The sequence below is a fragment of the Thunnus thynnus genome, chromosome 9 (genome assembly GCF_963924715.1).
Source record: "Thunnus thynnus chromosome 9, fThuThy2.1, whole genome shotgun sequence".
NCBI lineage: Eukaryota > Metazoa > Chordata > Actinopteri > Scombriformes > Scombridae > Thunnus > Thunnus thynnus.
In genome coordinates this window covers 16,514,097-16,527,979 of record NC_089525.1, presented here as the reverse complement: position 1 = coordinate 16,527,979, position 13,883 = coordinate 16,514,097, and the positions used below count along the sequence as shown (strand labels likewise).

Below are 13,883 nucleotides of genomic sequence, written 5' to 3'. Positions count from 1 at the left end.
AATTCCTATATAAAAGTGACACATCAGTTATTAAGGATCATAAATTACTCTTACCTCTGCAGATGCCCGTCTCCTGTCTGGGAGTACGAGAGTATTTGCATGGCTGCCAGGGACTATAGTAGATCCTATACTCATTCTGGGTCCAACTAACATGTACCGTTTGTCTCCAGATCTGTACTGAATGCTGTGACACAGTGTCCCATCATAATTTGTGTCTTGTAGATATTTAGAAGTATAGTCTGTGGTTTTGGAGCACTGCATTGCAATCAGTATGATGATACTGATAAGAAAAAGTGCTGAAACTGAGCCCAAAGTTATCATCAGGTAAAAAGTCACGTCATTCCCCTCATCATCTTTTGCTGAACTTTTGACATCAGAAGCTGCAAAAGCTTCTTTGGGCTCCACAAGTTTGACAATCACAGTAGCTGTTGCTGAGAGTGAAACGTTCCCATTATCTTTGACCAGTATGACCAGTTTATGCTCAGCCTCGTCTGTCTCTGTGAATGAGCGAAGTGTTCTGATCTGTCCTGTATAGCGGTCCAAACCAAAGAGACTGTGGTCAGTAACTTGCTGCAGTGAAAAGAGTAACCAGCCGTTATATCCTATATCAGCGTCATAGGCTCTGACTTTAGTCACCAAGTGTCCTGCGTTCACATTGCGGGGAATCTCCTCCACACCTTCAGCAGAACCGTTAGAGCTGACTGGATACAGGATGACTGGAGCGTTGTCGTTCTGATCCAGAATGAACACGCTCACTGTGACGTTGCTGCTTAGTGACGGAGTTCCAGAATCTGTGGCGACAACTTGGAACTGGAACGTTTTCAGAGTTTCAAAGTCGAAACTTTTTAACGCTGAAATGTGTCCATTATCTGAATTTATATTTAGGAAAGACATTATGTCGTTTTGACTTCCTTCTCTCACAATATGATATGAAATAGCTGCATTATCATTCAAATCTTTGTCCGTTGCGCTTACAGAGAATATTGACACTCCAGCAACATTATTTTCTACAAGATAAAACTCTAAAGGATTTTTTTCAAAGTGCGGTCTGTTGTCATTTACATCTGATATTTGAATGTTAAGAGTTTTTAATGTCGATAAGGGAGGTTCACCACAGTCGTTGGCCTTTAATGTTATTTCATAACGTGACACCTCCTCCCGATCCAAAAATTCCTTAGTAACAACTGAATATGTGTTTTCCTTAAAGGAGGGCTTTAATTCAAAAGGCACGCCATCATTTATGGTTGTGATGATTTTGCCATTGACACCGGAATCTTTATCCGTCACGCTGATGAGAGATATAACAGTGCCAGGTTTCGAATCTTCCGACACTGTATTTGACAGCGATGTGACCTCTATTTGTGGTGGATTATCGTTTACATCTATGATCTTAATATTGACCCTACACTCACCTGTCAGTGGAGGTGTTCCTTTATCTGATGCCTCAATGTCTAATTTATAAACGTCGTTTTCCTCATAGTCCACTATTCCTTTCACTCTGATCTCCCCAGATAATCTGTCCAACTCAAAAAGGTCATATATGTTTCTTCTCATGGTTTTTGCAAGACTGTATTCGATTTCCCCGTTGCTGCCTTCATCTAGATCCGTCGCATTCATTTTAAATATTGCAGAACCGACTGGAATATTTTCCTTTATTGCAATTTGATAAATCTCCTTACTAAACATCGGACGATTATCATTACTGTCAAGGACAATGATGGAAACATTCAGTGTTCCTGATCTTTGAGGTTTACCTCCATCAACTGCTGTAACTATTAACGAGTGTTTGTTTTTTTGTTCTCTGTCTAAGGACTTCTTCAGCACTAAAAATGGTATTTTATCGTCATCGCTTTGACGTATATCCACTTCAAAGTGATCATTTGACGTTAAAGTGTATGTGCGAATAGAATTCACCCCAGAATCGGGATCATTAGCGGTGTGCAGTTGAAATCGCTTTCCTGGCAATGTATGTTCAGCTATTTCAAATGTCTGCTCACTTTCCGGAAAAGTTGGAGAGTGGTCATTTACATCCGTGATTTCTACAACTACGTAATGTATCTCCAAAGGGTTTTCAACAAGGATTTTTAGCTCCATCAGACAAGCACCGCTGCCTTGACAGAGCTCCTCTCTGTCAATGTGATTATGGACGTACAATGCCCCGTTATTCTGGTTTACCTCAAAAATAGCATCCTTTGATCCAGAAACAACACGGAACCGTCGATCAATCAGAGAGGTGATGTCAAGCCCGAGATCTTTCGCAACATTTCCAACAATAGTTCCGTCTTTAACCTCCTCTGGAATAGAGTACCGTATCTGAGCCCAAGCCTGCTTTCCGAAAAACAGCAGCAGAGCCAAATAAAAAGCTAACCATGGGCAGTCCCTTGTTCGACTTTTTGTCTCGGTTCCCATCGTTATCCAACAGCACATAAACACACAGGAGCCTGTTACTGCAAAAAACAATTATACATGTCCAACCCGCTCAGAACGCACAACGTGATTTCATCGGCTGGTGTGCTTGATTCAGTTGCTTTCTTTGCTCTGCTCAGATGACAAAGAAAGGGATCGTGAGGGGAGGGCCAAAGTCGTTTGTGGTTTCCTGATGTAATAGTGACACCTAGAGGTAATTACTGAGAACAAATTTTACTGCATATTGTTCTTTTTAGATGTTTCTAGAGGCGTGAGAACAGAAACTGTGGTGAAGCGCACCTTGAAAAACACAAATAATTTCAGCATTTTCTCTCTCTCCCTCCCTCACAAATCCAAAAGTTTGGTGATGCATTTTTCTAGATGGTGTGCACTTACCAAGAAGCATATTAATTTAAACTGTTAAGTCGTAATATAGAAATAGGACTTATAAAAGTAATACTAGTCAATGTTACTTTAACATCGCATTACAGTTTGACGGCTTGCCTTCAGCACCATGGACAGCAACCATGAATTAAGCCCAAATACCTAAACCCAAACACAGAAACATCTTTACTTTTTTCAGTCAGTTATTGGTTAGAGTTTGGAATATTCTAAAAACCCAAACTGTGACAAACTCACTGCTCACATATCCCAGATGCAGATTATAACTTCTCTGTATGGCTGTATAAAAATATATTGCATTTCAGCGCCATGGACAATGAGAAGAAAAGACTGTCCTCATTACAAATGATGAGCTCTTCAATGTATTTTAAACTTGCATGTATATGCACAATACAGGGAGACAAAATGTATTTTTTTTTACATCTCTTGTTATATAAACAAGCACTTTTTATGATGAATCAGACAATAAAAAACAACAGAAACGCAAACAAACTAATTGGAATGTGTGTAAGAAAGCCACGAACTTAACAAGAAGTATATTTTTTAGTTTGTTGTGAGCTATATAAGGTACTGTTCTCTGAGCAAAACGCTGTAGAGACATGTTAGGAAGAAAACTTCAAGCAAAAGGCTAACATAGAACTAAATGCGTATAAACATATTGTATAAAACTTTGTTTTTAAAGGCTTACCTCTCCAGATGCCCGTCTCCTGTCAGGAAGTACCAGAGTATTGGCATGGCTGCCTGGGACTATAGTAGATCCTATACTCATTCTGGGTCCTACTAGCATGTAGCGCTTGTCTCCAGATCTGTACTGGATGCTGTGACACAGTGTCCCGTCATAATTTGTTTCTTGTAGATATTTAGAAGTATAGTCAGTGGATTTTGAGCACTGCATTGCAATCAGCACAATGATACTGATAAGGAAAAGTACAGAAACTGAGCCCAAAGTTATCATCAGATAAAATGTAACATTGTCTTCATCGTCAACATTTGCAGAACTTTTAACATCAGAAGCTGCAAAAGCTTCTTTGGGCTCCACAAGTTTGACAATCACAGTAGCTGTTGCTGAGAGTGAAACGTTCCCATTATCTTTGACCAGTATGACCAGTTTATGCTCAGCCTCGTCTGTCTCTGTGAATGAGCGAAGTGTTCTGATCTGTCCTGTATAGCGGTCCAAACCAAAGAGACTGTGGTCAGTAACTTGCTGCAGTGAAAAGAGTAACCAGCCGTTATATCCTATATCAGCGTCATAGGCTCTGACTTTAGTCACCAAGTGTCCTGCGTTCACATTGCGGGGAATCTCCTCCACACCTTCAGCAGAACCGTTAGAGCTGACTGGATACAGGATGACTGGAGCGTTGTCGTTCTGATCCAGAATGAACACGTTCACTGTGACGTTGCTGCTTAGTGACGGAGTTCCAGAATCGGTGGCGACAACTTGGAACTGGAACGTTTTCAGAGTTTCAAAGTCGAAACTTTTTAACGCTGAAATGTGTCCGTCATCTGAATTTATATTTAGGAAAGACATTATGTCGTTTTGACTTCCTTCTCTCACAATATGATATGAAATAGCTGCATTATCATTCAAATCTTTGTCCGTTGCGCTTACAGAGAATATTGACGCTCCAGCAATATTGTTTTCTACAAGATAAAACTCCAAAGGGTCATTCTCAAAGTGCGGCCTGTTGTCATTTACGTCTGATATTTGAATGTTCAGAGTTTTTAATGTCGATAAGGGGGGTTCACCACAGTCAGTGGCTTTTATTGTTATTTCATAACGTGACTCCTCCTCTCGATCCAAAAATTCCTTAGTAACAACTGAATATGTGTTCTCCTTATAGGAGGGCTTTAATTCAAAAGGCACGCCATCATTTATGGTTGTGATGATTTTGCCATTGACACCGGAATCTTTATCCCTCACAGTGATGAGAGATATAACAGTGCCAGGTTTCGAATCTTCCGACACTGTATTTGACAGTGATGTGACTTCTATTTGTGGTGGATTATCGTTTACATCTATGATCTTAATATTGACCCTACACTCACCTGTCAGTGGAGGTGTTCCTTTATCTGATGCTTCAACATCCAATTTATAAACGTCGTTTTCTTCATAGTCCACTATTCCTTTCACTCTGATCTCCCCAGATAATCTGTCCAACTCAAAAAGGTCATATATGTTTCTTCTCAAGGTTTTTGCAAGACTGTATTCGATTTCCCCGTTGCTGCCTTCATCTGGATCCGTCGCGTTCATTTTGAATATTGAAGAACCGACTGGAATATTTTCCTTTATTGCAATTTGATAAATCTCCTTACTAAACATCGGACGATTATCATTACTGTCAAGGACAGTAATGGAAACATTTAGTGTATCTGATCGTTGAGGTTTACCTCCATCAACTGCTGTAACGATTAACGAGTGTTTGTTTTTTTGTTCTCTGTCTAAGGACTTCTTCAGCACTAAAAATGGTATTTTATCGTCATCGCTTTGACGTATGTCTACTTCAAAGTGATCATTTGACGTTAAAGTGTATGTGCGAATAGAATTCACCCCAGAATCGGGATCATTAGCGGTGTGCAGTTGGAATCTTTTTCCTGGCAATGTATGTTCAGCTATTTCAAATGTCTGTTCTTTTTCGGGAAAATTAGGAAAGTGGTCATTTACATCAGTGATTTCTACAACTACATAGTGTATTTCCAAAGGGTTTTCGACTATGACTTTAAGCTCAATCAGGCAGGCGCCGCTGCCCTGACAGAGCTCCTCTCTGTCGATTTTCTTATGGACATACAGAGCCCCATTGTCCTGGTTTACCTCAAAAAATGCGTCCTTAGATTCAGAAACAACACGGAACCGTCGATCAATCAAAGAGGTGATGTCAAGGCCAAGATCCTTCGCAACATTTCCAACAACAGAGGCTTCTTTAACCTCCTCGGGAATTGAGTACCTTATTTCCGCCAAAGCCCGTTTTCCTAAAAGCAACAGTAAAGTCAAGTAGAAAGAAATCCAGGTGCAGCCGCTTGTTCGAGTCTGTCTTTCGGTCCCCATAGTTATCCAGCCACATATCAATACACAAAATCCCGTTACTGAAATAAATGTCTATATCCAACCTATTGCGTGTCGCATATTTACCACAGCACTATTCCATCGGTGGCGAGCTCGATTCAAATGCCTTCTCTGCTTCTTTCAGGGAGCAGACAAAAGCTTTGTCAGGGGAGGGACAAAGTGTCTCTATGGGTTCCTAATGTAACACTGACACCCAGAGGTCATTGTGGAAGTTCTAGCCCAATATACTTAAAGAATCTACTATCACCATGACGAAACCATCACGATTCCACCTTTGTTCTTCCCCATCACACTGTTCTCTTTGTGTAGCTCCAGATACATTGTAAAACGGGCTTCTCATTTGTTAAATTCGACTATAGTTAGTGGGCTTGGCATTCAAAATGAGCAATGTTTATTACGTGTCTTCATTCTCCATCACTGTACACTGTTATGTATGAACACAAAGACGCAAAGGCATTTCAGCAACATGGATAGATACATGACCCTGGCCCTTTGCCTGTCTCTTTCTTAAAAAAGAAATAGTAGTCCTGACTTAAAATTATTATTGCTTATACGAATCAACAGGAACGCTAGCAACTTCAAACTTTACTATTAGTTGTTCTATGAAATTTAGTTGAATGTTTACAGAACTGTCACAGACACACACCAAAGTAGAGATACGTCAGCGTACTTCAGTGCCATGGACAGTCGTCACATTTAGGAAGATTTTCCTCTTTAAAATGGATGACAGAAGATATTTATATATTTTATCTATTCTAAATATTTGGTATTCACCAGCTTACGTAGATTATAAATTATAAAATCAGATGGTGTGTCAAGTAAGGGGAAAACTGTGGAACTTTGTGGCTATTGTCGACACAACAAATAAAAGAAAGCAAGCCATTTGTTATACTGATTTGCAAAACCACATCTCTTTTTATGGAAACAACAACAAACAACACTGTCTGGTCAATACCGTATGTCTTAAGAAATTTGGACTAAACGGCACAGATTCACAATTAATGAGCATCACAATGATCAGGTTTGTAACATATTTTGTTATGGTTTATTTCGATCTGTTTTGCAGTTCCCTTTGTAGAAAGGCATTGAGAGAGATGGAAAAATGCTATTAAGCAAAAAGCAAAGACAGAACGGAATACATGTAAACATGCTATATATCACATCGTTTTAAAGTTCTTACCTCTCCAGATGTTCCTCTTCTGTCAGGAAGCACCAGAGTATTGGCATGGCTGCCTGGGACTATGGTAGACCCTATACTCATCCTGGGTCCAACTAACATGTAGCGTTTGTCTCCAGATCTGTACTGGATGCTGTGACATAGTGTCCCATCATAATTTGCATCTTGTAGATATTTAGAAGTATAGTCTGTGGTTTTGGAGCACTGCATTGCAATCAGCACGACGATACTGATGAGAAACAGTGCTGAAACTGAGCCCAAAGTTATCATCAGGTAAAAAGTCACATCATTCCCCTCATCATCTTTTGCTGAACTTTTGACATCAGAAGCTGCAAAAGCTTCTTTGGGCTCCACAAGTTTGACAATCACAGTAGCTGTTGCTGAGAGTGAAACGTTCCCATTATCTTTGACCAGTATGACCAGTTTATGCTCAGCCTCGTCTGTCTCTGTGAATGAGCGAAGTGTTCTGATCTGTCCTGTATAGCGGTCCAAACCAAAGAGACTGTGGTCAGTAACTTGCTGCAGTGAAAAGAGTAACCAGCCGTTATATCCTATATCAGCGTCATAGGCTCTGACTTTAGTCACCAAGTGTCCTGCGTTCACATTGCGGGGAATCTCCTCCACACCTTCAGCAGAACCGTTAGAGCTGACTGGATACAGGATGACTGGAGCGTTGTCGTTCTGATCCAGAATGAACACGTTCACAGTGACGTTGCTGCTTAGTGACGGAGTTCCAGAATCTGTGGCGACAACTTGGAACTGGAACGTTTTCAGAGTTTCAAAGTCGAAACTTTTTAGCGCTGAAACGTGTCCATTATCTGAATTTATATTCAAAAATGTTGCCATTTTAACTTGACTGCCTTCCTCTCTAACTATATGATAAGTTAGAGCCGCATTTTCATTTAAGTCTTTATCTGAAGCCGTAATAGAAAAAATTGGGTTTCCAGCGACGTTATTTTCCACCAGGTAAAGTTCAATTGGATTATGCAGAAATTCTGGGATATTATCATTCACGTCTGATACCTCAATACTCAGAGTTTTAAATGCGGATAGAGGAGGCTGGCCACAGTCTGTAGCTGTTATTGTGATGTCATAATGTGAAACTGATTCTCGATCCAAGCGATGTTTCAAAACTAAAGAGTACATATTATCTTGAAATGATGGTTTTAATTCGAATGGCACATTTTCTGAAAGACTACATATTACTTTACCGTTTAAACCGGCGTCTTTGTCTGTAATACTAACAAGAGAAACGACAGTTCCAGGCTTTGAATCTTCAGATACCATGTTTGACAGGGATGTCACCTCTATTTCAGGTTTGTTGTCATTTTCATCGACTACTTTGATGATTACAATGCAGTCAGCACTCATTGGAGGTTGTCCTTTGTCAGTGGCATGGACGTCTAACTTATAAACGTCAGCCTTCTCAAAGTCAATTTCGCTCTTTACTCTAATTTCACCAGTGTCTTTATCCAAGCTAAACATGTCATATATTTTATGGTCAAGTTCACCACCGAAAAAATATTCAATATTTCCATTTGAACCGTCATCCACATCAGTCGCCTCCACCTTGATCACAGTCGTATCTGTATCCACATTTTCATGTATCGTTACCGAATACACTTCTTGGCTAAATACCGGATGGTTATCATTTGAATCAAGAACTATGACTGTGACATTAAGAGTCCCTGATCTCGGTGGATTTCCACCGTCAACTGCTGTCAGAATCAGTTTGTGCTCATGGTGCTTTTCACGATCTAGAGACTTTTGCAAGACTAAGAATGGTACCTTGTCGTCTGCTCTGTCACGAATTTGGACACTAAAATATTCATTGTGGTTTAATTTGTACACTCGCACCGTATTAACTACAACATCTGGATCGCGTGCAGTCGGTAACTGGAAGCGTCTGCCTGGAAGAGTAGACTCATAGATTTCTAATATTTTTTCTTCCTCTTGAAAACTGGGTGAATTATCATTAACATCTATGATTTCAACTCCAACATAATGTACTTCCATTGGGTTCTCAGCTACCATTTTTAGGTTCATTAAACATGGCGAAACGCTTTCACAGAGCTCCTCTCGGTCGATCTTTTTATGCACATACAAGACGCCACTGTTCTGATTTACTTCAAACTGAGCATCTTCAGTTCCTGAAACAATACGAAACCGTCTTTCCTCCAGCGAACTGATGTCCAGTCCTAGATCTTTGCCGACATTTCCAACGATAGTTCCCACTTTTACTTCCTCTGGAATTGAATATTTTATCTGAGCTGAAACCTGCTCCACGCAGTTGAGCATCAAAGAGAGACGGAGGGCTACCCACCAGGACTGTACTCCTCGTCTTTGTCCTCCGGCTCCCATCGTTTTACCTTTGATTGGTATTATATCCACTCAGAGGTCCATACGAAAAACGAAATTGCCTAAGCCACAAAATATACTGCTGAAATATATCCCATATTTTCAACTTGTCTATGTACACCCGTCAGAACGGCAACACCGGTTACTGTTGAAGGTACGATCTCTTCTGTGTCGACCTGAACAAAACCTCTGAGGAAGGGGCAGGGCCAGCGCTATAATACAACAGTTTATGCTGATATGACACTGACACCTTGTGGACTGAGCACATTATGACCCCTTATTGAATCAAACCACGTCATAAAGGACTATATCAGTGTGTTTGCAAATTGTAACTCCCGAACCACAAATCATTTATAGTATTGCAAGTTAGACAGTTTTAGATTTCAATAATGCATTTTTATACCGTTTCAGGTAGCTACTATCCCTCATCTCTGTATGGTATGAAACCAATCATCAGACTCTTGAAACGTGCTCATGTTGTGTAAACATAACAGTGATCATATCTTCATTATTGTTACATTATGGCTTCATGTCAAGGCAGTAAGCACTGATAGATTTGAACATTGCGAACTGAATTCCCTTGACAATAATGTTACTTTACGAGAAAAAAAAATATGCAGAATGAATGCACTTTAATGGACAACATTATTCAACCAAGTTTTAATGGTGTGCTTATAAAGTTTTGTAATTCAGATGAATAGAGACCACCGGATTCCTAGACCGGTGGAAAAGTTATATCCAGATTACTAAAACACAGTAGGGTGGCAAACAACACAGTCATTGATTTGTAGTACATAGGCTAAAAAAAATCAAACCACAAGTTTGGTTCCTGAAATCCATAAATAAAACCCACAAAGCTCACAAAGCTTACACTCTGAAAATCACCACAATATAACCAAGCATGATTAAGTGTCAGCACCATGGACAGCGCTACACATTATGCCGTTATGTTGCAATAGTTTTCCTTGTGGAGCAGCCTAAACCTGTTGCTAAAAGAAGTGATATCCAAACTGAAACCATAATCCGAACTTCTAACCAATACTGCCAAGACTACATTTAAACACCTTGGACAGTGATCTCATATAAACCATGGACAGCGCCACGAAATACGGTGTGACATTAATAACCTCACCACATTTTCTAATTTCAAGAGAGGCATGTGCGCTCACTGATAAGACTTTCATATCATTTACTTCACATAGTAAACTAACTGTTTTATATGTTTCCAAGGTTAATCATACCTGTTAAGAGGAAGTTATCTTAATGTGACTCAGAGTAAATTCCCTGTAAGTTTGCGAAAAATATCTTTAATTAAAATCGAAACATGTGCGTACCTCTTCAGATGCTCTCCTCCTGTCAGGAACCACCAGAGTATTTGCATGGCTGCCCGGGACTATAGTAGATCCTATACTCATCCTGGGTCCAACTAACATGTACCGTTTGTCTCCAGATCTGTACTGGATGCTGTGACACAGTGTCCCATCATAATTTGCGTCTTGTAGATATTTAGAAGTATAGTCTGTGGTTTTGGAGCACTGCATTGCAATCAGCACAATGATACTGATAAGGAAAAGTACAGAAACTGAGCCCAAAGTTATCATCAGATAAAATGTAACATTGTCTTCATCGTCAACTTTTGCAGAACTTTTGACATCAGAAGCTGCAAAAGCTTCTTTGGGCTCCACAAGTTTGACAATCACAGTAGCTGTTGCTGAGAGTGAAACGTTCCCATTGTCTTTGACCAATATGACCAGTTTATGCTCAGCCTCGTCTGTCTCTGTGAATGAGCGAAGTGTTCTGATCTGTCCTGTATAGCGGTCCAAACCAAAGAGACTGTGGTCAGTAACTTGCTGCAGTGAAAAGAGTAACCAGCCGTTATATCCTATATCAGCGTCATAGGCTCTGACTTTAGTCACCAAGTGTCCTGCGTTCACATTGCGGGGAATCTCCTCCACACCTTCAGCAGAACCGTTAGAGCTGACTGGATACAGGATGACTGGAGCGTTGTCGTTCTGATCCAGAATGAACACGTTCACAGTGACGTTGCTGCTTAATGACGGAATTCCAGAATCTGTGGCGACAACTTGGAACTGGAACGTTTTCAGAGTTTCAAAGTCGAAACTTTTTAGCGCTGAAACGTGTCCATTATCTGAATTTATATTCAAAAATGTTGCCATTTTAACTTGACTGCCTTCCTCTCTAACTATATGATAAGTTAGAGCCGCATTTTCATTTAAGTCTTTATCTGAAGCCGTGATAGAAAAAATTGGGTTTCCAGCGACGTTATTTTCCACCAGGTAAAATTCTATTGGATTATGCAGAAATTCTGGGATATTATCATTCACGTCTGATACCTCAATACTCAGAGTTTTAAATGCGGATAGAGGAGGCTGACCACAGTCGGTAGCTGTTATTGTGATGTCATAATGTGAAACTGATTCTCGATCCAAGCGATGTTTCAAAACTAAAGAGTACATATTATCTTGAAATGATGGTTTTAATTCGAATGGCACATTTTCTGAAAGACTACATATTACTTTACCGTTCAAACCGGCGTCTTTATCTGTAATACTAATAAGAGAAACCACAGTTCCAGGCTTTGAATCTTCAGATACCATGTTTGACAGGGATGTCACCTCTATTTCAGGTTTGTTGTCATTTTCATCGAGCACTTTAATGATTACCCTGCAATCAGTACTCATTGGAGGTTGTCCTTTGTCAGTGGCATGGACGTCTAACTTATAAACGTCAGCCTTCTCAAAGTCAATTTCGCCCTCTACTCTAATTTCACCAGTGTCTTTATCCAAGCTAAACATGTCATATATTTTAGGGTCAAGTTCACTACCGAAAAAATATTCAATATCTCCATTTGAACCGTCATCCACATCAGTCGCCTTAACCTTGATCACACTTGTTTCAGAATTGACATTTTCATGTATCGTTACCGAATACACTTCTTGGCTAAATACTGGATGGTTATCATTTGAATCAAGAACTATGACTGTGACATTAAGAGTCCCTGATCTCGGTGGATTTCCACCGTCAACTGCTGTCAGAATCAATTTGTGCTCGTGGTGCTTTTCTCGGTCCAGGGACTTTTGCAAAACTAAGAATGGTATCTTGTCCTCTCCTCTCTCACGAATTTGGACACCAAAATATTCATTGTGGTTTAATTTGTACACTCGCACCGTATTAACTACAACATCTGGATCGCGTGCAGTTGGTAACTGAAAACGTTTGCCTGGGGCAGTCGACTCAGAGATTTCTAATATTTTTTCTTCTTCCTGAAAACTGGGTGAATTATCATTAACATCTATGATTTCAACTCCAACATAATGTACTTCCATTGGGTTCTCAGCTACCATTTTTAGGTTCATTAAACATGGCGAAACGCTTTCACAGAGCTCCTCTCGGTCGATCTTTTTATGCACATACAAGACGCCACTGTTCTGATTTACTTCAAACTGAGCATCTTCAGTTCCTGAAACAATACGAAACCGTCTTTCCTCCAGCGAACTGATGTCCAGTCCTAGATCCTTGCCGACATTTCCAACGATAGTTTCCACTTTTACTTCCTCTGGAATTGAATATTTTATCTGAGCTGAAACCTGCTCCACGCAGCTGAGCATCAAAGAGAGACGGAGGGCTACCCACCAGGACTGTACTCCTCGTCTTTGTCCTCTGGCTCCCATCGTTTTACCTTTGATTGATATTATATCCACTCAGTGGTCCATACAAAAAACGAAAATGCCTAAGCCACAAAATATGCTGTTGAAATATATCCCATATTTTTGAACTTGTCTATGTACACCCGTCAGAACGGCAAAACTGGTTACTGTTGAAGGTACTGTCTCTTCTGTGTCGACCTGAACAAAACCTCTGAGGAAGGGGCAGGGCCAGCGCTATAATATAACAGCTAACGCTGATATGACACTGACACCCTGTGGACTGAACACATTATGACCCTGATTGAGTCAAACGACTATATCAGTGTGTCTGCAAGTTGTAACTCCTGAACTACAAATCATTTATAGTATTGCTGACTATTTTTTAATGCAGGTTAGATCATTTTAGATTTTGTGATGTAGGTTTTCTACCCTTCCAGGTAGCTACTTTCCCTTCATCTCTGTATAGTATGACAATCAATCACGACTCTTAAAATGTGTTTATGTTGTGTCATGATAACAGCGAACATGTCAGTGTACATGTGTGTATGTTAGTATTATATTATGCTTCGTGGCAAGGCAGTATAAGCACGGGTAGATTTGAAAAATGTGCACTATGTTACTCAAACAAAAATGTATGCAGACTGGATGCACTGTGCACAACGTGATTTAGCCAAGTAGAACGTGTTCCTGGATCAACATCCACATTGCGGTCCTGGATCAACATTGCGATCAACCAATCACAGCCCTCTGACATCATCAGTGTGCTGCTCCTGTCATTCTCTCAAAATTTCTTTTTGGCACCAGAGACAGT

At 40.1% G+C, this 13,883-nt stretch overlaps 4 protein-coding genes across 4 annotated transcripts; all 4 read right to left on the bottom strand.

Moving 5' to 3' along the window:
* Positions 1 to 30: 30 nt before the first annotated feature.
* Positions 31 to 2,427, bottom strand: LOC137188908 (protocadherin alpha-3-like). Its single transcript, XM_067598492.1, has one exon. It carries the CDS (start codon positions 2,425 to 2,427, stop codon positions 31 to 33), a length of 2,397 nt encoding a protein of 798 aa, XP_067454593.1.
* Positions 2,428 to 3,484: 1,057 nt separating this feature from the next.
* LOC137188757 (protocadherin alpha-8-like) lies at positions 3,485 to 5,851 on the bottom strand. Its single transcript, XM_067598357.1, has one exon. The coding sequence runs from the start codon at positions 5,849 to 5,851 to the stop codon at positions 3,485 to 3,487; it is 2,367 nt and encodes a 788-aa protein (XP_067454458.1).
* A 91-nt stretch (positions 5,852 to 5,942) lies between these two features.
* LOC137188907 (protocadherin alpha-8-like) lies at positions 5,943 to 9,407 on the bottom strand. The gene is made up of 2 exons (XM_067598491.1): positions 7,050 to 9,407; positions 5,943 to 6,044 (listed from the first exon to the last, which is right to left on the bottom strand). The coding sequence occupies exons 1-2, from the start codon at positions 9,405 to 9,407 to the stop codon at positions 5,943 to 5,945; spliced, it is 2,460 nt and encodes an 819-aa protein (XP_067454592.1).
* A 1,304-nt stretch (positions 9,408 to 10,711) lies between these two features.
* LOC137188905 (protocadherin alpha-8-like) lies at positions 10,712 to 13,075 on the bottom strand. Its single transcript, XM_067598490.1, has one exon. The coding sequence runs from the start codon at positions 13,031 to 13,033 to the stop codon at positions 10,712 to 10,714; it is 2,322 nt and encodes a 773-aa protein (XP_067454591.1). The 5' UTR covers positions 13,034 to 13,075.
* Positions 13,076 to 13,883: the final 808 nt, after the last annotated feature.

Bases quoted from the DNA above. Each gene is read 5' to 3' on its own strand.
- LOC137188908 (XM_067598492.1), bottom strand. From the start codon at position 2,427: ATGTGCTGTTGGATAACGATGGGAACCGAGACAAAAAGTCGAACAAGG.
- LOC137188757 (XM_067598357.1), bottom strand. From the start codon at position 5,851: ATGGGGACCGAAAGACAGACTCGAACAAGCGGCTGCACCTGGATTTCT.
- LOC137188907 (XM_067598491.1), bottom strand. From the start codon at position 9,407: ATGGGAGCCGGAGGACAAAGACGAGGAGTACAGTCCTGGTGGGTAGCC. The intron at 6,045-7,049 runs GTAAGAACTTTA...GTGTTACATTAG, and splicing joins GAAGAGGAACATCTGGAGAG to GAACCCATAGAGACACTTTG.
- LOC137188905 (XM_067598490.1), bottom strand. From the start codon at position 13,033: ATGCTCAGCTGCGTGGAGCAGGTTTCAGCTCAGATAAAATATTCAATT.